Source organism: Cherax quadricarinatus, chromosome 69 (genome assembly GCF_038502225.1).
Source record: "Cherax quadricarinatus isolate ZL_2023a chromosome 69, ASM3850222v1, whole genome shotgun sequence".
In the NCBI taxonomy this organism is placed as follows: Eukaryota; Metazoa; Arthropoda; class Malacostraca; order Decapoda; family Parastacidae; genus Cherax; species Cherax quadricarinatus.
In genome coordinates this window covers 23,044,101-23,066,262 of record NC_091360.1, presented here as the reverse complement: position 1 = coordinate 23,066,262, position 22,162 = coordinate 23,044,101, and the positions used below count along the sequence as shown (strand labels likewise).

At 47.1% G+C, this 22,162-nt stretch overlaps 1 protein-coding gene across 1 annotated transcript in view; it reads right to left on the bottom strand.

Moving 5' to 3' along the window:
* LOC128701885 (putative adhesion G protein-coupled receptor E4P) overlaps positions 1–22,162 on the bottom strand; it is a 245,023-nt gene that overhangs the window by 182,291 nt on the left and 40,570 nt on the right. Inside the window, exon 4 of the mRNA XM_070099874.1 lies at positions 19,789–19,969. Coding sequence (XP_069955975.1) covers positions 19,789–19,969 — 181 coding nt within the window. The remainder of the gene's footprint in view (positions 1–19,788; positions 19,970–22,162) is intronic.

The following is a 22,162-nucleotide window of genomic DNA, read 5'->3' as shown; positions in this document are numbered from 1 at the left end:
GCGGGTATACAGATGGAGAGGGATTCCGCAGGTATACAGATGGAGAGGGAGTCTGCAGTTATACAGATGGAGAGGGAGTCTGCAGGTATACAGATGGAGAGGGATTCTGCAGGTATACAGATGGAGAGGGAGTCTGCATGTATACAGATGGAGAGGGAGTCTGCAGGTATACAGATGGAGAGGGATTCTGCAGGTATACAAATGGAGAGGGAGTCTGTAGGTATACAGATGGAGAGGGAGTCTGCAGGTATACAGATGGAGAGGGATTCTGCAGGTATACAGATGGAGAGGGAGTCTGCAGGTATACAGATGGAGAGGGAGTCTGCAGGTATACAGATGGAGAGGGAGTCTGCAGGTATACAGATGGAGAGGGATTCTGCAGGTATACAGATGGAGAGGGATTCTGCAGGTATACAGAAGGAGAGGAATTCTGCAGGTATACAGATGGAGAGGGATTCTGCAGGTATACAGATGGAGAGGCAGTCTGCAGGTATACAGATGGAGAGGGAGTCTGCAGGTATACAGATGGAGAGGGATTCTGCAGTTATACTGATGGAGAGGGATTCTGCAGGTATACTGATGGAGAGGGATTCTGCAGGTATACAGATGGAGAGGGATTCTGCAGTTATACTGATGGAGAGGGATTCTGCAGGTATACAGATGGAGAGGGATTCTGCAGTTATACTGATGGAGAGGGATTCTGCAGGTATACTGATGGAGAGGGATTCTGCAGGTATACAGATGGAGAGTCATTCTGCAGGTATACAGATGGAGAGGGATTCTGCAGTTATACTGATGGAGAGGGATTCTGCAGGCATACTGATGGAGAGGGATTCTGCAGGTATACAGATGGAGAGGGATTCTGCAGTTATACTGATGGAGAGGGATTCTGCAGGTATACAGATGGAGAGGGATTCTGCAGTTATACTGATGGAGAGGGATTCTGCAGGTATACTGATGGAGAGGGATTCTGCAGGTATACAGATGGAGAGGGATTCTGCAGTTATACTGATGGAGAGGGATTCTGCAGGTATACTGATGGAGAGGGATTCTGCAGGTATACAGATGGAGAGGGATTCTGCAGTTATACTGATGGAGAGGGATTCTGCAGGTATACAGATGGAGAGGGATTCTGCAGTTATACTGATGGAGAGGGATTCTGCAGGTATACAGATGGAGAGGGATTCTGCAGGTATACAGATGGAGAGGGATTCTGCAGGTATACAGATGGAGAGGGATTCTGCAGGTATACAGATGGAGAGGTATTCTGCAGGTATACAGATGGAGAGGGATTCTGCAGGTATACAGATGGAGAGGGATTCTGCAGGTATACAGATGGAGAGGTAGTCTGCAGGTATGCAGATGGAGAGGGATTCTGCAGGTATACAGATGGAGAGGGATTCTGCAGGTATACAGAAGGAGAGGGAATCTGCAGGTATACAGATGGAGAGGGATTCTGCACGTATACAGATGGAGAGGGATTCTGCAGGTATACAGATGGAGAAGGATTCTTCAGGTATACAGATGGAGAGGGATTCTGCAGGTATACAGATGGAGAGGGATTCTGCAGGTATACAGATGGAGAGGGAGTCTGCAGGTATACAGATGGAGAGGGATTCTGCAGGTATACAGATGGAGAGGGATTCTGCAGGTATACAAATGGAGAGGGAGTCTGCAGGTATACAGATGGAAAGGGATTCTGCAGGTATAGAGATGGAGAGAGATTCTGCAGGTATACAGATGGAGAGGGATTCTGCAGGTATACAGATAGAGAGGGATTCTGCAGGTATACAGATGGAGAGGGAGTCTGCAGGTATACAGATGGAGAGGGATTCTGCAGGTATACAGATGGAGAGGGATTCTGCAGGTATACAGATGAAGAGGGATTCTGCAGGTATACAGATGGAGAGGGAGTCTGCAGTTATACAGATGGAGAGGGAGTCTGCAGGTATACAGATGGAGAGGGATTCTGCAGGTATACAGATGGATAGGGAGTCTGCAGGTATACAGATGGAGAGGGAGTCCGCAGGTATACAGATGGAGAGGGATTCTGCCGGTATACAGATGGAGAGGGAGTCTGCAGGTATACAGATGGAGAGGGAGTCTGCAGATATACAGATGGAGAGGGATTCTGCAGGTATACAGATGGAGAGGGAGTCTGCAGGTATACAGATGGAGAGGGAGTCTGCAGGTATACAGATGGAGAGGGAGTCTGCAGGTATACAGATGAAGAGGGATTCTGCAGGTATACAAATGGAGAGGGATTCTGCAGGTATACAGAAGGAGAGGAATTCTGCAGGTATACAGATGGACAGGGATTCTGCAGGTATACAGATGGAGAGGGAGTCTGCAGGTATACAGATGGAGAGGGATTCTGCAGGTATACAGATGGAGAGGGAGTCTGCAGGTATACAGATGGAGAGAGAGTCTGCAGGTATACAGATGGAGAGGGATTCAGCAGGTATACAGATGGAGAGGGATTCTGCAGGTATACAGATGGAGAGGGAGTCTGCAGGTATACAGATGGAGAGGGATTCTGCAGGTATACAGATGGAGAGGGAGTCTGTAGGCATACAGATGAAGAGGGATTCTGCAGGTATACAGATGGAGAGGGATTCTGCAGGTATACAGATGGAAAGGGATTCTGCAGGTATACAGATGGAGAGGGAGTCTGCAGGTATACAGATGGAGAGGGAGTCTGCAGGTATACAGATGGAGAGGGATTCTGCAGGTATACAGATGGAGAGGGAGACTGCAGGTATACAGATGGAGAGGGATTCTGCAGGTATACAGATGGAGAGGGAGTCTGCAGGTATACAGATGGAGAGGGATTTTGCAGGTATACAGATGGAGAGGGAGTCTGCAGGTATACAGATGGAGAGGGAGTCTGCAGGTATACAGATGGAGAGGGAGTCTGCAGGTATACAGATGGAGAGGGATTCTGCAGGTATACAGATGGAGAGGGAGTCTGCAGGTATACAGATGGAGAGGGAGTCTGCAGGTATACAGATGGAGAGGGAGTCTGCAGGTATACAGATGGAGAGGGATTCTGCAGGTATACAGATTTAGAGGGATTCTGCAGGTATACAGAAGGAGAGGAATTCTGCAGGTATACAGATGGAGAGGGATTCTGCAGGTATATAGATGGAGAGGGAGTCTGCAGGTATACAGATGCAGAGGGATTCTGCAGGTATACAGATGGATAGGGATTCTGCAGGTATACAGAAGGAGAGGAATTCTGCACGTATACAGATGGAGAGGGATTCTGCAAGTATACAAATGGAGAGGGATTCTGCAGGTATACAGATGGAGAGGGATTCTGCAGGTATACAGATGGAGAGGGATTCTGCAGGTATACAGATGGAGAGGGAGTTTGCAGGTATACAGATGGAAAGGGATTCTGCAGGTATACAGATGGATAGGGATTCTGCAGGTATACAGATGGAGAGGGATTCTGCAGGTATACAGATAGAGAGGGATTCTGCAGGTATACAGATAGAGAGGGAGTCTGCAGGTATACAGATGGAGAGGGATTCTGCTGGTATACAGATGGAGAGGGATTCTGCGGGTATACAGATGGAGAGGGATTCCGCAGGTATACAGATGGAGAGGGAGTCTGCAGTTATACAGATGGAGAGGGAGTCTGCAGGTATACAGATGGAGAGGGATTCTGCAGGTATACAGATGGAGAGGGAGTCTGCAGGAATACAGATGGAGAGGGAGTCTGCAGGTATACAGATGGAGAGGGATTCTGCAGGTATACAGATGGAGAGGGAGTCTGCAGGTATACAGATGGAGAGGGAGTCTGCAGGTATACAGATGGAGAGGGAGTCTGCAGGTATACAGATGGAGAGGGAGTCTCCAGGTATACAGATGGAGAGGGAGTCTGCAGGTATACAGATGGAGAGAGAGTCTGCAGGTATACAGATGGAGAGGGATTCTGCAGGTATACAGATGGAGAGGGATTCTGCAGGTATACAGAAGGAGAGGAATTCTGCAGGTATACAGATGGAGAGGGATTCTGCAGGTATACAGATGGAGAGGGAGTCTGCAGGTATACAGATGGAGAGGGATTCTGCAGGTATACAGATGGAGAGGGAGTCTGCAGGTGTACAGATGGAGAGAGAGTCTGCAGGTATACAGATGGAGAGGGATTCTGCAGGTATACAGACGGAGAGGGATTCTGCAGGTATACAGATGGAGAGGGAGTCTGCTGGTTTACAGATGGAGAGGGATTCTGCAGGTATACAGATGGAGAGGGAGTCTGCAGGTATACAGATGAAGAGGGATTCTGCAGGTATACAGATGGAGAGGGATTCTGCAGGTATACAGATGGAGAGGGATTCTGCAGGTATACAGATGGAGAGGGAGTCTGCAGGTATACAGATGGAGAGGGAGTATGCAGGTATACAGATGGAGAGGGATTCTGCAGGTATACAGATGGAGAGGGATTCTGCAGGTATACAGATGGAGAGGGAGTCTACAGGTATACAGATGGAGAGGGAGTCTGCAGGTATACAGATGGAGAGGGATTCTGCAGGTATACAGATGGAGAGGGATTCTGCAGGTATACAGAAGGAGAGGAATTCTGCAGGTATACAGATGGAGAGGGGTTCTGCAGGTATACAGATGGAGAGGGAGTCTGCAGGTATACAGATGGAGAGGGATTCTGCAGGTATACAGATGGAGAGGGATTCTGCAGGTATACAGAAGGAGAGGAATTCTGCACGTATACAGATGGAGAGGGATTCTGCAGGTATACAGATGGAGAGGGATTCTGCAGGTATACAGATGGAGAGGGATTCTGCAGGTATACAGATGGAGAGGGAGTCTGCAGGTATACAAATGGAGAGGGATTCTGCATGTATACAGATGGAGAGGGAGTCTGCAGGTATACAGATGGAGAGGGATTCTGCAGGTATACAGATGGAGAGGGATTCTGCAGGTATACTGATGGAGATCGATTCTGCAGGTATACAGATGGAGAGGGATTCTGCAGGTATACAGATGGAGAGTGATTCTGCAGGTATACAGATGGAGAGGGATTCTGCAGGTATACTGATGGAGAGGGATTCTGCAGGTATACAGATGGAGAGGGATTCTGCAGGTATACAGATGGAGAGTGATTCTGCAGGTATACAGATAGAGAGGGAGTCTGCAGGTATACAGATGGAGAGGTAGTCTGCAGGTATACAGATGGAGAAGGATTCTGCAGGTATATAGATGGAGAGGGAGTCTGCAGGTATACAGATGGAGAGGGATTCTGCAGGTATACAGATGGAGAGGGAGTCTGCAGGTATACAGATGGAGAGGAAGTCTGCAGGTATACAGATGGAGAGGGATTCTGCAGGTATACAGATGGAGAGGGAGTCTGCAGGTATACAGATGGAGAGGGAGTCTGCAGGTATACAGATGGAGAGGGAGTCTGCAGGTATACAGATGGAGAGGGATTCTGCAGGTATACAGATTTAGAGGGATTCTGCAGGTATACAGAAGGAGAGGAATTCTGCAGGTATACAGATGGAGAGGGATTCTGCAGGTATATAGATGGAGAGGGAGTCTGCAGGTATACAGATGCAGAGGGATTCTGCAGGTATACAGATGGATAGGGATTCTGCAGGTATACAGAAGGAGAGGAATTCTGCACGTATACAGATGGATAGGGATTCTGCAAGTATACAAATGGAGAGGGATTCTGCAGGTATACAGATGGAGAGGGATTCTGCAAGTATACAGATGGATAGGGATTCTGCAGGTATACAGATGGAGAGGGAGTTTGCAGGTATACAGATGGAAAGGGATTCTGCAGGTATACAGATGGAGAGGGATTCTGCAGGTATACAGATGGAGAGGGATTCTGCAGGTATACAGATAGAGAGGGATTCTGCAGGTATACAGATGGAGAGGGAGTCTGCAGGTATACAGATGGAGAGGGATTCTGCAGGTATACAGATGGAGAGGGATTCTGCGGGTATACAGATGGAGAGGGATTCCGCAGGTATACAGATGGAGAGGGAGTCTGCAGTTATACAGATGGAGAGGGAGTCTGCAGGTATACAGATGAAGAGGGATTCTGCAGGTATACAGATGGAGAGGGATTCTGCAGGTATACAGATGGAGAGGGATTCTGCAGGTATACAGATGGAGAGGGAGTCTGCAGGTATACAGATGGAGAGGGAGTATGCAGGTATACAGATGGAGAGGGATTCTGCAGGTATACAGATGGAGAGGGATTCTGCAGGTATACAGATGGAGAGGGAGTCTACAGGTATACAGATGGAGAGGGAGTCTGCAGGTATACAGATGGAGAGGGATTCTGCAGGTATACAGATGGAGAGGGATTCTGCAGGTATACAGAAGGAGAGCAATTCTGCAGGTATACAGATGGAGAGGGATTCTGCAGGTATACAGATGGAGAGGGAGTCTGCAGGTATACAGATGGAGAGGGATTCTGCAGGTATACAGATGGAGAGGGATTCTGCAGGTATACAGAAGGAGAGGAATTCTGCACGTATACAGATGGAGAGGGATTCTGCAGGTATACAGATGGAGAGGGATTCTGCAGGTATACAGATGGAGAGGGATTCTGCAGGTATACAGATGGAGAGGGAGTCTGCAGGTATACAGATGGAGAGGGATTCTGCAGGTATACAGATGGAGAGGGAGTCTGCAGGTATACAGATGGAGAGGGATTCTGCAGGTATACAGATGGAGAGGGATTCTGCAGGTATACTGATGGAGATCGATTCTGCAGGTATACAGATGGAGAGGGATTCTGCAGGTATACAGATGGAGAGTGATTCTGCAGGTATACAGATGGAGAGGGATTCTGCAGGTATACTGATGGAGAGGGATTCTGCAGGTATACAGATGGAGAGGGATTCTGCAGGTATACAGATGGAGAGTGATTCTGCAGGTATACAGATAGAGAGGGAGTCTGCAGGTATACAGATGGAGAGGTAGTCTGCAGGTATACAGATGGAGAAGGATTCTGCAGGTATATAGATGGAGAGGGAGACTGCAGGTATACAGATGGAGAGGGATTCTGCAGGTATACAGATGGAGAGGGATTCTGCAGGTATACAGATGGAGAGGGAGTCTGCAGGTATACAGATGGAGAGGGATTCTGCAGGTATACAGATGGAGAGGGAGTCTGCAGGTATATAGATGGAGAGGGATTCTGCAGGTATACAGATGGAGAGGGATTCTGCAGGTATACTGATGGAGATCGATTCTGCAGGTATACAGATGGAGAGGGATTCTGCAGGTATACAGATGGAGAGTGATTCTGCAGGTATACAGATGGAGAGGGATTCTGCAGGTATACTGATGGAGAGGGATTCTGCAGGTATACAGATGGAGAGGGATTCTGCAGGTATACAGATGGAGAGTGATTCTGCAGGTATACAGATAGAGAGGGAGTCTGCAGGTATACAGATGGAGAGGTAGTCTGCAGGTATACAGATGGAGAAGGATTCTGCAGGTATACAGATGGAGAGGGAGTTTGCAGGTATACAGATGGAGAGGAAGTCTGCAGGTATACAGATGGAGAGGGATTCTGCAGGTATACAGATGGAGAGGGAGTCTGCAGGTATACAGATGGAGAGGGAGTCTGCAGGTATACAGATGGAGAGGGAGTCTGCAGGTATACAGATGGAGAGGGATTCTGCAGGTATACAGATTTAGAGGGATTCTGCAGGTATACAGAAGGAGAGGAATTCTGCAGGTATACAGATGGAGAGGGATTCTGCAGGTATATAGATGGAGAGGGAGTCTGCAGGTATACAGATGCAGAGGGATTCTGCAGGTATACAGATGGATAGGGATTCTGCAGGTATACAGAAGGAGAGGAATTCTGCACGTATACAGATGGATAGGGATTCTGCAAGTATACAAATGGAGAGGGATTCTGCAGGTATACAGATGGAGAGGGATTCTGCAGGTATACAGATGGATAGGGATTCTGCAGGTATACAGATGGAGAGGGAGTTTGCAGGTATACAGATGGAAAGGGATTCTGCAGGTATACAGATGGAGAGGGATTCTGCAGGTATACAGATGGAGAGGGATTCTGCAGGTATACAGATAGAGAGGGATTCTGCAGGTATACAGATGGAGAGGGAGTCTGCAGGTATACAGATGGAGAGGGATTCTGCAGGTATACAGATGGAGAGGGATTCTGCGGGTATACAGATGGAGAGGGATTCCGCAGGTATACAGATGGAGAGGGAGTCTGCAGTTATACAGATGGAGAGGGAGTCTGCAGGTATACAGATGGAGAGGGATTCTGCAGGTATACAGATGGAGAGGGAGTCTGCAGGTATACAGATGGAGAGGGAGTCTGCAGGTATACAGATGGAGAGGGATTCTGCAGGTATACAGATGGAGAGGGAGTCTGCAGGTATACAGATGGAGAGGGAGTCTGCAGGTATACAGATGGAGAGGGAGTCTGCAGGTATACAGATGGAGAGGGAGTCTGCAGGTATACAGATGGAGAGGGAGTCTGCAGGTATACAGATGGAGAGAGAGTCTGCAGGTATAAAGATGGAGAGGGATTCTGCAGGTATACAGATGGAGAGGGATTCTGCAGGTATACAGAAGGAGAGGAATTCTGCAGGTATACAGATGGAGAGGGATTCTGCAGGTATACAGATGGAGAGGGAGTCTGCAGGTATACAGATGGAGAGGGATTCTGCAGGTATACAGTTGGAGAGGGAGTCTGCAGGTGTACAGATGGAGAGAGAGTCTGCAGGTATACAGATGGAGAGGGATTCTGCAGGTATACAGATGGAGAGGGATTCTGCAGGTATACAGATGGAGAGGGAGTCTGCAGGTATACAGATGGAGAGGGATTCTGCAGGTATACAGATGGAGAGGGAGTCTGCAGGTATACAGATGAAGAGGGATTCTGCAGGTATACAGATGGAGAGGGATTCTGCAGGTATACAGATGGAGAGGGATTCTGCAGGTATACAGATGGAGAGGGAGTCTGCAGGTATACAGATGGAGAGGGAGTATGCAGGTATACAGATGGAGAGGGATTCTGCAGGTATACAGATGGAGAGGGAGTCTGCAGGTATACAGATGGAGAGGGAGTCTACAGGTATACAGATGGAGAGGGAGTCTGCAGGTATACAGATGGAGAGGGATTCTGCAGGTATACAGATGGAGAGGGATTCTGCAGGTATACAGAAGGAGAGGAATTCTGCAGGTATACAGATGGAGAGGGATTCTGCAGGTATACAGATGGAGAGGGATTCTGCAGGTATACAGATGGAGAGGGAGTTTGCAGGTATACAGATGGAAAGGGATTCTGCAGGTATACAGATGGAGAGGGATTCTGCAGGTATACAGATGGAGAGGGATTCTGCAGGTATACAGATAGAGAGGGATTCTGCAGGTATACAGATGGAGAGGGAGTCTGCAGGTATACAGATGGAGAGGGATTCTGCAGGTATACAGATGGAGAGGGATTCTGCGGGTATACAGATGGAGAGGGATTCCGCAGGTATACAGATGGAGAGGGAGTCTGCAGTTATACAGATGGAGAGGGAGTCTGCAGGTATACAGATGGAGAGGGATTCTGCAGGTATACAGATGGAGAGGGAGTCTGCAGGTATACAGATGGAGAGGGAGTCTGCAGGTATACAGATGGAGAGGGATTCTGCAGGTATACAGATGGAGAGGGAGTCTGCAGGTATACAGATGGAGAGGGAGTCTGCAGGTATACAGATGGAGAGGGAGTCTGCAGGTATACAGATGGAGAGGGAGTCTGCAGGTATACAGATGGAGAGGGAGTCTGCAGGTATACAGATGGAGAGAGAGTCTGCAGGTATACAGATGGAGAGGGATTCTGCAGGTATACAGATGGAGAGGGATTCTGCAGGTATACAGAAGGAGAGGAATTCTGCAGGTATACAGATGGAGAGGGATTCTGCAGGTATACAGATGGAGAGGGAGTCTGCAGGTATACAGATGGAGAGGGATTCTGCAGGTATACAGATGGAGAGGGAGTCTGCAGGTGTACAGATGGAGAGAGAGTCTGCAGGTATACAGATGGAGAAGGATTCTGCAGGTATACAGATGGAGAGGGATTCTGCAGGTATACAGATGGAGAGGGAGTCTGCAGGTATACAGATGGAGAGGGATTCTGCAGGTATACAGATGGAGAGGGAGTCTGCAGGTATACAGATGAAGAGGGATTCTGCAGGTATACAGATGGAGAGGGATTCTGCAGGTATACAGATGGAGAGGGATTCTGCAGGTATACAGATGGAGAGGGAGTCTGCAGGTATACAGATGGAGAGGGAGTATGCAGGTATACAGATGGAGAGGGATTCTGCAGGTATACAGATGGAGAGGGAGTCTACAGGTATACAGATGGAGAGGGAGTCTACAGGTATACAGATGGAGAGGGAGTCTGCAGGTATACAGATGGAGAGGGATTCTGCAGGTATACACATGGAGAGGGATTCTGCAGGTATACAGGAGAGGAATTCTGCAGGTATACAGATGGAGAGGGATTCTGCAGGTATACAGATGGAGAGGGAGTCTGCAGGTATACAGATGGAGAGGGATTCTGCAGGTATACAGATGGAGAGGGATTCTGCAGGTATACAGAAGGAGAGGAATTCTGCACGTATACAGATGGAGAGGGATTCTGCAGGTATACAGATGGAGAGGGATTCTGTAGGTATACAGATGGAGAGGGATTCTGCAGGTATACAGATGGAGAGGGAGTCTGCAGGTATACAGATGGAGAGGGATTCTGCAGGTATACAGATGGAGAGGGATTCTGCAGGTATACAGATGGAGAGGGATTCTGCAGGTATACTGATGGAGAGGGATTCTGCAGGTATACAGATGGAGAGGGATTATGCAGGTATACAGATGGAGAGTGATTCTGCAGGTATACAGATGGAGAGGGATTCTGCAGGTATACTGATGGAGAGGGATTCTGCAGGTATACACATGGAGAGGGATTCTGCAGGTATACAGATGGAGAGTGATTCTGCAGGTATACAGATAGAGAGGGAGTCTGCAGGTATACAGATGGAGAGGTAGTCTGCAGCTATACAGATGGAGAAGGATTCTGCAGGTATACAGATGGAGAGGGAGTCTACAGGTATACAGATGGAGAGGGATTCTGCAGGTATACAGATGGAGAGGGAGTCTGCAGGTATACAGATGGAGAGGAAGTCTGCAGGTATACAGATGGAGAGGGATTCTGCAGGTATACAGATGGAGAGGGAGTCTGCAGGTATACAGATGGAGAGGAAGTCTGCAGGTATACAGATGGAGAGGGATTCTGCAGGTATACAGATGGAGAGGGAGTCTGCAGGTATACAGATGGAGAGGGATTCTGCAGGTATACAGATGGAGAGGGATTCTGCAGGTATACAGATGGAGAGGGATTCTGCAGGTATACAGATGGAGAGGGAGTCTGCAGGTATACAGATGGAGAGGGAGTATGCAGGTATACAGATGGAGAGGGATTCTGCAGGTATACAGATGGAGAGGGAGTCTGCAGGTATACAGATGGAGAGTGAGTCTGCAGGTATACAGATGGAGAGGGAGTCTGCAGGTATACAGATGGAGAGGGATTCTGCAGGTATACAGATGGAGAGGGATTCTGCAGGTATACAGAAGGAGAGGAATTCTGCAGGTATACAGATGGAGAGGGATTCTGCAGGTATACAGATGGAGAGGGAGTCTGCAGGTATACAGATGGAGAGGGATTCTGCAGGTATACAGATGGAGAGGGATTCTGCAGGTATACAGAAGGAGAGGAATTCTGCACGTATACAGATGGAGAGGGATTCAGCAGGTATACAGATGGAGAGGGATTCTGCAGGTATACAGATGGAGAGGGATTCTGCAGGTATACAGATGGAGAGGGAGTCTGCAGGTATACAGATGGAGAGGGATTCTGCAGGTATACAGATGGAGAGGGAGTCTGCAGGTATACAGATGGAGAGGGATTCTGCAGGTATACAGATGGAGAGGGATTCTGCAGGTATACTGATGGAGAGGGATTCTGCAGGTATACAGATGGAGAGGGATTCTGCAGGTATACAGATGGAGAGTGATTCTGCAGGTATACAGATGGAGAGGGATTCTGCAGGTATACTGATGGAGAGGGATTCTGCAGGTATACAGATGGAGAGGGATTCTGCAGGTATACAGATGGAGAGTGATTCTGCAGGTATACAGATAGAGAGGGAGTCTGCAGGTATACAGATGGAGAGGGAGTCTGCAGGTATACAGATGGAGAAGGATTCTGCAGGTATACAGATGGAGAGGGAGTCTGCAGGTATACAGATGGAGAGGGATTCTGCAGGTATACAGATGGAGAGGGAGTCTGCAGGTATACAGATGGAGATGAAGTCTGCAGGTATACAGATGGAGAGGGATTCTGCAGGTATACTGATGGAGAGGGATTCTGCAGGTATACAGATGGAGAGGGATTCTGCAGGTATACAGATGGAGAGGGAGTTTGCAGGTATACAGATGGAAAGGGATTCTGCAGGTATACAGATGGAGAGGGATTCTGCAGGTATACTGATGGAGAGGGATTCTGCAGGTATACAGATGGAGAGTCATTCTGCTGGTATACAGATGGAGAGGGATTCTGCAGGTATACAGATGGAGAGGGATTCTGCAGTTATACTGATGGAGAGGGATTCTGCAGGTATACTGATGGAGAGGGATTCTGCAGGTATACAGATGGAGAGGGATTCTGCAGTTATACTGATGGAGAGGGATTCTGCAGGTATACAGATGGAGAGGGATTCTGCAGTTATGCTGATGGAGAGGGATTCTGCAGGTATACTGATGGAGAGGGATTCTGCAGGTATACAGATGGAGAGGGATTCTGCAGTTATACTGATGGAGAGGGATTCTGCAGGTATACTGATGGAGAGGGATTCTGCAGGTATACAGATGGAGAGGGATTCTGCAGTTATACTGATGGAGAGGGATTCTGCAGGTATACAGATGGAGAGGGATTCTGCAGTTATACTGATGGAGAGGGATTCTGCAGGTATACAGATGGAGAGGGATTCTGCAGGTATACAGATGGAGAGGGATTCTGCAGGTATACAGATGGAGAGGGATTCTGCAGGTATACAGATGGAGAGGGATTCTGCAGGTATACAGATGGAGAGGGATTCTGCAGGTATACAGATGGAGAGGGATTCTGCAGGTATACAGATGGAGAGGGAGTCTGCAGGTATGCAGATGGAGAGGGATTCTGCAGGTATACAGATGGAGAGGGATTCTGCAGGTATACAGAAGGAGAGGGAGTCTGCAGGTATACAGATGGAGAGGGATTCTGCAGGTATACAGATGGAGAGGGAGTCTGCAGGTATACAGATGGAAAGGGATTCTGCAGGTATACAGATGGAGAGGGATTCTGCAGGTATACAGATGGAGAGGGAGTCTGCAGGTATACAGATGGAGAGGGATTCTGCAGGTATACAGATGGAGAGGGAGTCTGCAGGTATACAGATGGAGAGGGAGTCTGCAGGTATACAGATGGAGAGGAAGTCTGCAGGTATACAGATGGAGAGGGATTCTGCAGGTATACTGATGGAGAGGGATTCTGCAGGTATACAGATGGAGAGGGATTCTGCAGGTATACAGATGGAGAGGGAGTTTGCAGGTATACAGATGGAAAGGGATTCTGCAGGTATACAGATGGAGAGGGATTCTGCAGGTATACTGATGGAGAGGGATTCTGCAGGTATACAGATGGAGAGTCATTCTGCAGGTATACAGATGGAGAGGGATTCTGCAGGTATACAGATGGAGAGGGATTCTGCAGTTATACTGATGGAGAGGGATTCTGCAGGTATACTGATGGAGAGGGATTCTGCAGGTATACAGATGGAGAGGGATTCTGCAGTTATACTGATGGAGAGGGATTCTGCAGGTATACAGATGGAGAGGGATTCTGCAGTTATTCTGATGGAGAGGGATTCTGCAGGTATACTCATGGAGAGGGATTCTGCAGGTATACAGATGGAGAGGGATTCTGCAGTTATACTGATGGAGAGGGATTCTGCAGGTATACAGATGGAGAGGTATTCTGCAGTTATACTGATGGAGAGGGATTCTGCAGGTATACAGATGGAGAGGGATTCTGCAGGTATACAGATGGAGAGGGATTCTGCAGGTATACAGATGGAGAGGGATTCTGCAGGTATACAGATGGAGAGGGATTCTGCAGGTATACAGATGGAGAGGGATTCTGCAGGTATACAGATGGAGAGGGATTCTGCAGGTATACAGATGGAGAGGGAGTCTGCAGGTATGCAGATGGAGAGGGATTCTGCAGGTATACAGATGGAGAGGGATTCTGCAGGTATACAGAAGGAGAGGGAGTCTGCAGGTATACAGATGGAGAGGGATTCTGCAGGTATACAGATGGAGAGGGATTCTGCAGGTATACAGATGGAGAAGGATTCTTCAGGTATGCAGATGGAGAGGGATTCTGCAGGTATACAGATGGAGAGGGATTCTGCAGGTATACAGATGGAGAGGGAGTCTGCAGGTATACAGATGGAGAGGGATTCTGCAGGTATACAGATGGAGAGGGATTCTGCAGGTATACAGATGGAGAGGGAGTCTGCAGGTATACAGATGGAAAGGGATTCTGCAGGTATAGAGATGGAGAGGGATTCTGCAGGTATACAGATGGAGAGGGATTCTGCAGGTATACAGATAGAGAGGGATTCTGCAGGTATACAGATGGAGAGGGAGTCTGCAGGTATACAGATGGAGAGGGATTCTGCAGGTATACAGATGGAGAGGGATTCTGCAGGTATACAGATGAAGAGGGATTCTGCAGGTATACAGATGGAGAGGGAGTCTGCAGTTATACAGATGGAGAGGGAGTCTGCAGGTATACAGATGGAGAGGGATTCTGCAGGTATACAGATGGAGAGGGAGTCTGCAGGTATACAGATGGAGAGGGAGTCCGCAGGTATACAGATGGAGAGGGATTCTGCAGGTATACAGATGGAGAGGGAGTCTGCAGGTATACAGATGGAGTGGGAGTCTGCAGATATACAGATGGAGAGGGATTCTGCAGGTATACAGATGGAGAGGGAGTCTGCAGGTATACAGATGGAGAGGGAGTCTGCAGGTATACAGATGGAGAGGGAGTCTGCAGGTATACAGATGAAGAGGGATTCTGCAGGTATACAAATGGAGAGGGATTCTGCAGGTATACAGAAGGAGAGGAATTCTGCAGGTATACAGATGGACAGGGATTCTGCAGGTATACAGATGGAGAGGGAGTCTGCAGGTATACAGATGGAGAGGGATTCTGCAGGTATACAGATGGAGAGGGAGTCTGCAGGTATACAGATGGACAGAGAGTCTGCAGGTATACAGATGGAGAGGGATTCTGCAGGTATACAGATGGAGAGGGATTCTGCAGGTATACAGATGGAGAGGGAGTCTGCAGGTATACAGATGGAGAGGGATTCTGCAGGTATACAGATGGAGAGGGAGTCTGCAGGTATACAGATGAAGAGGGATTCTGCAGGTATACAGATGGAGAGGGATTCTGCAGGTATACAGATGGAAAGGGATTCTGCAGGTATACAGATGGAGAGGGAGTCTGCAGGTATACAGATGGAGAGGGAGTCTGCAGGTATACAGATGGAGAGGGATTCTGCAGGTATACAGATGGAGAGGGAGTCTGCAGGTATACAGATGGAGAGGGAGTCTGCAGGTATACAGATGGAGAGGGAGTCTGCAGGTATACAGATGGAGAGGGATTTTGCAGGTATACAGATGGAGAGGGAGTCTGCAGGTATACAGATGGAGAGGGAGTCTGCAGGTATACAGATGGAGAGGGAGTCTGCAGGTATACAGATGGAGAATGATTCTGCAGGTATACAGATGGAGAGGGAGTCTGCAGGTATACAGATGGAGAGGGAGTCTGCAGGTATACAGATGGAGAGGGAGTCTGCAGGTATACAGATGGAGAGGGATTCTGCAGGTATACAGATTTAGAGGGATTCTGCAGGTATACAGAAGGAGAGGAATTCTGCAGGTATACAGATGGAGAGGGATTCTGCAGGTATATAGATGGAGAGGGAGTCTGCAGGTATACAGATGCAGAGGGATTCTGCAGGTATACAGATGGAGAGGGATTCTGCAGGTATACAGAAGGAGAGGAATTCTGCACGTATACAGATGGAGAGGGATTCTGCAAGTATACAAATGGAGAGGGATTCTGCAGGTATACAGATGGAAAGGGATTCTGTAGGTATACAGATGGAGAGGGATTCTTCAGGTATACAGATGGAGAGGGAGTTTGCAGGTATACAGATGGAAAGGGATTCTGCAGGTATACAGATGGAGAGGGATTCTGCAGGTATACAGATGGAGAGGGATTCTGCAGGTATACAGATAGAGAGGGATTCTGCAGGTATACAGATGGAGAGGGAGTCTGCAGGTATACAGATGGAGAGGGATTCTGCAGGTATACAGATGGAGAGGGATTCTGCGGGTATACAGATGGAGAGGGATTCGGCAGGTATACAGATGGAGAGGGAGTCTGCAGTTATACAGATGGAGAGGGAGTCTGCAGGTATACAGATGGAGAGGGATTCTGCAGGTATACAGATGGAGAGGGAGTCTGCAGGTATACAGATGGAGAGGGAGTCTGCAGGTATACAGATGGAGAGGGATTCTGCAGGTATACAGATGGAGAGGGAGTCTGCAGGTATACAGATGGAGCGGGAGTCTGCAGGTATACAGATGGAGAGGGAGTCTGCAGGTATACAGATGGAGAGGGAGTCTGCAGGTATACAGATGGAGAGGGAGTCTGCAGGTATACAGATGGAGAGAGAATCTGCAGGTATACAGATGGAGAGGGATTCTGCAGGTATACAGATGGAGAGGGATTCTGCAGGTATACAGAAGGAGAGGAATTCTGCAGGTATACAGATGGAGAGGGATTCTGCAGGTATACAGATGGAGAGGGAGTCTGCAGGTATACAGATGGAGAGGGATTCTGCAGGTATACAGATGGAGAGGGAGTCTGCAGGTGTACAGATGGAGAGATAGTCTGCAGGTATACAGATGGAGAGGGATTCTGCAGGAATACAGATGGAGAGGGATTCTGCAGGTATACAGATGGAGAGGGAGTCTGCAGGTATACAGATGGAGAGGGATTCTGCAGGTATACAGATGGAGAGGGAGTCTGCAGGTATACAGATGAAGAGGGATTCTGCAGGTATACAGATGGAGAGGGATTCTGCAGGTATACAGATGGAGAGGGATTCTGCAGGTATACAGATGGAGAGGGAGTCTGCAGGTATACAGATGGAGAGGGAGTATGCAGGTATACAAATGGAGAGGGATTCTGCAGGTATACAGATGGAGAGGGAGTCTGCAGGTATACAGATGGAGAGGGAGTCTGCAGGTATACAGATGGAGAGGGAGTCTGCAGGTATACAGATGGAGAGGGATTCTGCAGGTATACAGATGGAGAGGGATTCTGCAGGTATACAGAAGGAGAGGAATTCTGCAGGTATACAGATGGAGAGGGATTCTGCATGTATACAGATGGAGAGGGAGTCTGCAGGTATACAGATGGAGAGGGATTCTGCAGGTATACAGATGGAGAGGGATTCTGCAGGTATACAGAAGGAGAGGAATTCTGCACGTATACAGATGGAGAGGGATTCTGCAGGTATACAGATGGAGAGGGATTCTGCAGGTATACAGATGGAGAGGGATTCTGCAGGTATACAGATGGAGAGGGAGTCTGCAGGTATACAGATGGAGAGGGATTCTGCAGGTATACAGATGGAGAGGGAGTCTGCAGGTATACAGATGGAGAGGGATTCTGCAGGTATACAGATGGAGAGGGATTCTGCAGGTATACTGATGGAGAGGGATTCTGCAGGTATACAGATGGAGAGGGATTCTGCAGGTATACAGATGGAGAGTGATTCTGCAGGTATACAGATGGAGAGGGATTCTGCAGGTATACAGATGGAGAGGGAGTCTGCAGGTATACAGATGGAGAGGGATTCTGCAGGTATACAGATGGAGAGGGATTCTGCAGGTATACTGATGGAGAGGGATTCTGCAGGTATACAGATGGAGAGGGATTCTGCAGGTATACAGATGGAGAGTGATTCTGCAGGTATACAGATGGAGGGGGATTCTGCAGGTATACTGATGGAGAGGGATTCTGCAGGTATACAGATGGAGAGGGAGTCTGCAGGTATACAGATGGAGAGGGATTCTGCAGGTATACAGATGGAGTGGGAGTCTGCAGGTATACAGATGGAGAGGGAGTATGCAGGTATACAGATGGAGAGGGATTCTGCAGGTATACAGATGGAGAGGGAGTCTGCAGGTATACAGATGGAGAGGGAGTCTGCAGGTATACAGATGGAGAGGGAGTCTGCAGGTATACAGATGGAGAGGGATTCTGCAGGTATACAGATGGAGAGGGATTCTGCAGGTATACAGAAGGAGAGGAATTCTGCAGGTATACAGATGGAGAGGGATTCTGCAGGTATACAGATGGAGAGGGAGTCTGCAGGTATACAGATGGAGAGGGATTCTGCAGGTATACAGAAGGAGAGGAATTCTGCACGTATACAGATGGAGAGGGATTCTGCAGGTATACAGATGGAGAGGGATTCTGCAGGTATACAGATGGACAGGGATTCTGCAGGTATACAGATGGAGAGGGAGTCTGCAGGTATACAGATGGAGAGGGATTCTGCAGGTATACAGATGGAGAGGGAGTCTGCAGGTATACAGATGGAGAGGGATTCTGCAGGTATACAGATGGAGAGGGATTCTGCAGGTATACTGATGGAGAGGGATTCTGCAGGTATACAGATGTAGAGGGATTCTGCAGGTATACAGATGGAGAGTGATTCTGCAGGTATACAGATGGAGAGGGATTCTGCAGGTATACTGATGGAGAGGGATTCTGCAGGTATACAGATGGAGAGGGATTCTGCAGGTATACAGATGGAGAGTGATTCTGCAGGTATACAGATAGAGAGGGAGTCTGCAGGTATACAGATGGAGAGGGAGTCTGCAGGTATACAGATGGAGAAGGATTCTGCAGGTATACAGATGGAGAGGGAGTCTGCAGGTATACAGATGGAGAAGGATTCTGCAGGTATACAGATGGAGAGGGAGTCTGCAGGTATACAGATGGAGAGGAAGTCTTCAGGTATACAGATGGAGAGGGATTCTGCAGGTATACAGATGGAGAGGGAGTCTGCAGGTATACAGATGGAGAGGAAGTCTGCAGGTATACAGATGGAGACGGATTCTGCATGTATACAGATGGAGAGGGAGTCTGCAGGTATACAGATGGAGAGGGAGTCTGCAGGTATACAGATGGAGAGGGAGTTTACAAGTACAATTCCTTGAATGAAGGAACCAGAATTGATGAGATGCCCAATAATTATATATATTTCAACCTTTCCTCTAGTTAATCACAAGCAATGTTCTCACATTATTAGTGAATTATCATCTAAATCCCCCAAAACAAGTTCCTTAACACTCCTACGACAAGTATTGTTTTTTTACATAAATCAATTTTAGAGAGTAAGAGCTGTGTTATCCTGTCTCATCTCATTTCAAAACTCAGCCTAGTCTGAAGAATACTGTGTTTCCACCCGTGCCGGAGGTCAAACCAAGGACACTCAGTATGTGAGATGAGTGCGCTACCAAGCCAGCTAAGGGACACCTTGTGCTTTGTGTGTGTCTAAGTAAACAAAAATGTCTCACCGGAGATCCTTGAAGTATAATTAACAGACTCGTTGTATAGAGTGGTCGCAATGGCGAGGGAAGCTGATGTAAGACTCTTCTGAATGCGGGTGGAGGCGTTGGCTCGCGTCGGAGCATCAACCAGTGACCATCTGTGAGGGTCAGACCTGTCCAGCACCTCTAGCACCTCCACCATGTATTTCTGAAGTGAAAATATTTCAGGTTCATCTGAATTGTTGAAAAAATAAGTAACACTATATTTTATAGACCATTAAAAATGTTTTCAATAGAACGAGAAAGAAAAACTGTGATTATATATATATATTTATATATATACATATATATATATATAAATATATATATATATATATATATATTTATATATATATATATATATATATATATATATATATATATATATATATATTTATATATATGTATGTATATATATATATATATATATATTTTTTTTTTTTTTTTCAACAAGTCGGCCGTGTCCCACCGAGGCAGGGTGACCCAAAGAGAAAGAAAATCCACAATAAGAAAATACTTTCATCATCATTCAACTCTTTCACTTTACTCACACATTATCACTGCTTTTGCAGAGGTGCTCAGAATACAACAGTTTAGAAGCATATACGTATAAAGATACACAACATATCCCTCCAAACTGCCAATATCCCAAACCCCTCCTTTAAAGTGCAGGCATTGTACTTCCCATTTCCAGGACTCAAGTCCGACTATATGAAAATAACCGGTTTCCCTGAATCCCTTCACTAAATATTACCCTGCTCACACTCCAGCAGATCGTCAGGTCCCAAATACCATTTGTCTCCATTCACTCCTATCTAACACGTTCACGCAAGCTTGCTGGAAGTACAAGCACCTCGCCCACAACACCTCCTTTACTCCCTCCCTCCAACCTTTTCGAGGACGACCCCTACCCCACCTTCCTTCTACAGATTTATATGCTTTCCATGTCATTCTACTTTGATCCATTCTCTCTAAATGACCAAACCACCTCAACAACCCCTCTTCTGCCCTCTGACTAATGCTTTTATTAACTCCACACCTTCTCCTAATTTCCACACTCCGAATTTTCTGCATAATATTTACACCACACATTGCCCTTAGACAGGACATCTCCACTGCCTCCAACCGTCTCCTCGCTGCTGCATTTACCACCCAAGCTTCACATCCATGTAAGAGTGTTGGTACTACTATACTTTCATACATTCCCTTCTTTGCCTCCATAGATAACGTTTTTTGACTCCATATATACCTCAATACACAACTCACCTTTTTTCCCTCATCAATTCTATGGTTAACTTCATCCTTCATAAATCCATCCGCCGACACGTCAACTCCCAAGTATCTGAAAACATTCACTTCTTCCATACTCCTCCTCCCCAATTTGATATCCAATTTTTCTTTATGTAAATCATTTGATACCCTCATCACCTTACTCTATTCTATGTTCACTTTCAACTTTCTACCTTTACACACATTCTCAAACTCATCCACTAACCTTTGCAATTTTTCTTTAGAATCTCCCATAAGCACAGTATCATCAGCAAAAAGTAACTGTGTCAATTCCCATTTTGAATTTGATTCCCCATAATTTAATCCCACCCCTCTCCTGAACACCCTAGCATTTACTTCTTGCCCAACCCCATCTATAAATATATTAAACAACCATGGTGACATTACACATCCCTGTCTAAGACCTACTTTTACCGGGAAGTATTCTCCCTCTCTTCTACACACCCTAACCTGAGCCTCACTATCCTCATAAAAGCTCTTTACAGCATTTAGTAACTTACCACCTATTCCATATACTTGCAACATCTGCCACATTGCTCCTCTATCCACTCTATCATATGCCTTTTCTAAATCCATAAATGCAATAAAAACTTCCCTACCTTTATCTAAATACTGTTCACATATATGCTTCAATGTAAACACTTGATCTACACATCCCCTACCCACTCTGAAGCCTCCTTGCTCGTCCGCAATTCTACATTCTGTCTTACCTCTAATTCTTTCAATTATAACCCTACCGTATACTTTTCCTGGTATACTCAGTAAACTTATTCCTCTATAATTTCTACAATCTCTTTTGTCCCCTTTCCCTTTATATAAAGGGACTATACATGCTCTCTGCCACTCCCTAGGTACCTTCCCCTCTTTCATACATTTATTAAACAAAAGTACCAACCACTCGAACACTATATCCCCCCCTGCTTTTAACATTTCTGTCATGATCCCATCAGTTCCAGCTGCTTTACCCCCTTTCATTCTACGTAATGCCTCACGTACCTCCACCACACTTACATTCTGCTCTTCTTCACTCCTAAAATATGGTATACATCCCTGGCCAGTGCATGAAATTACC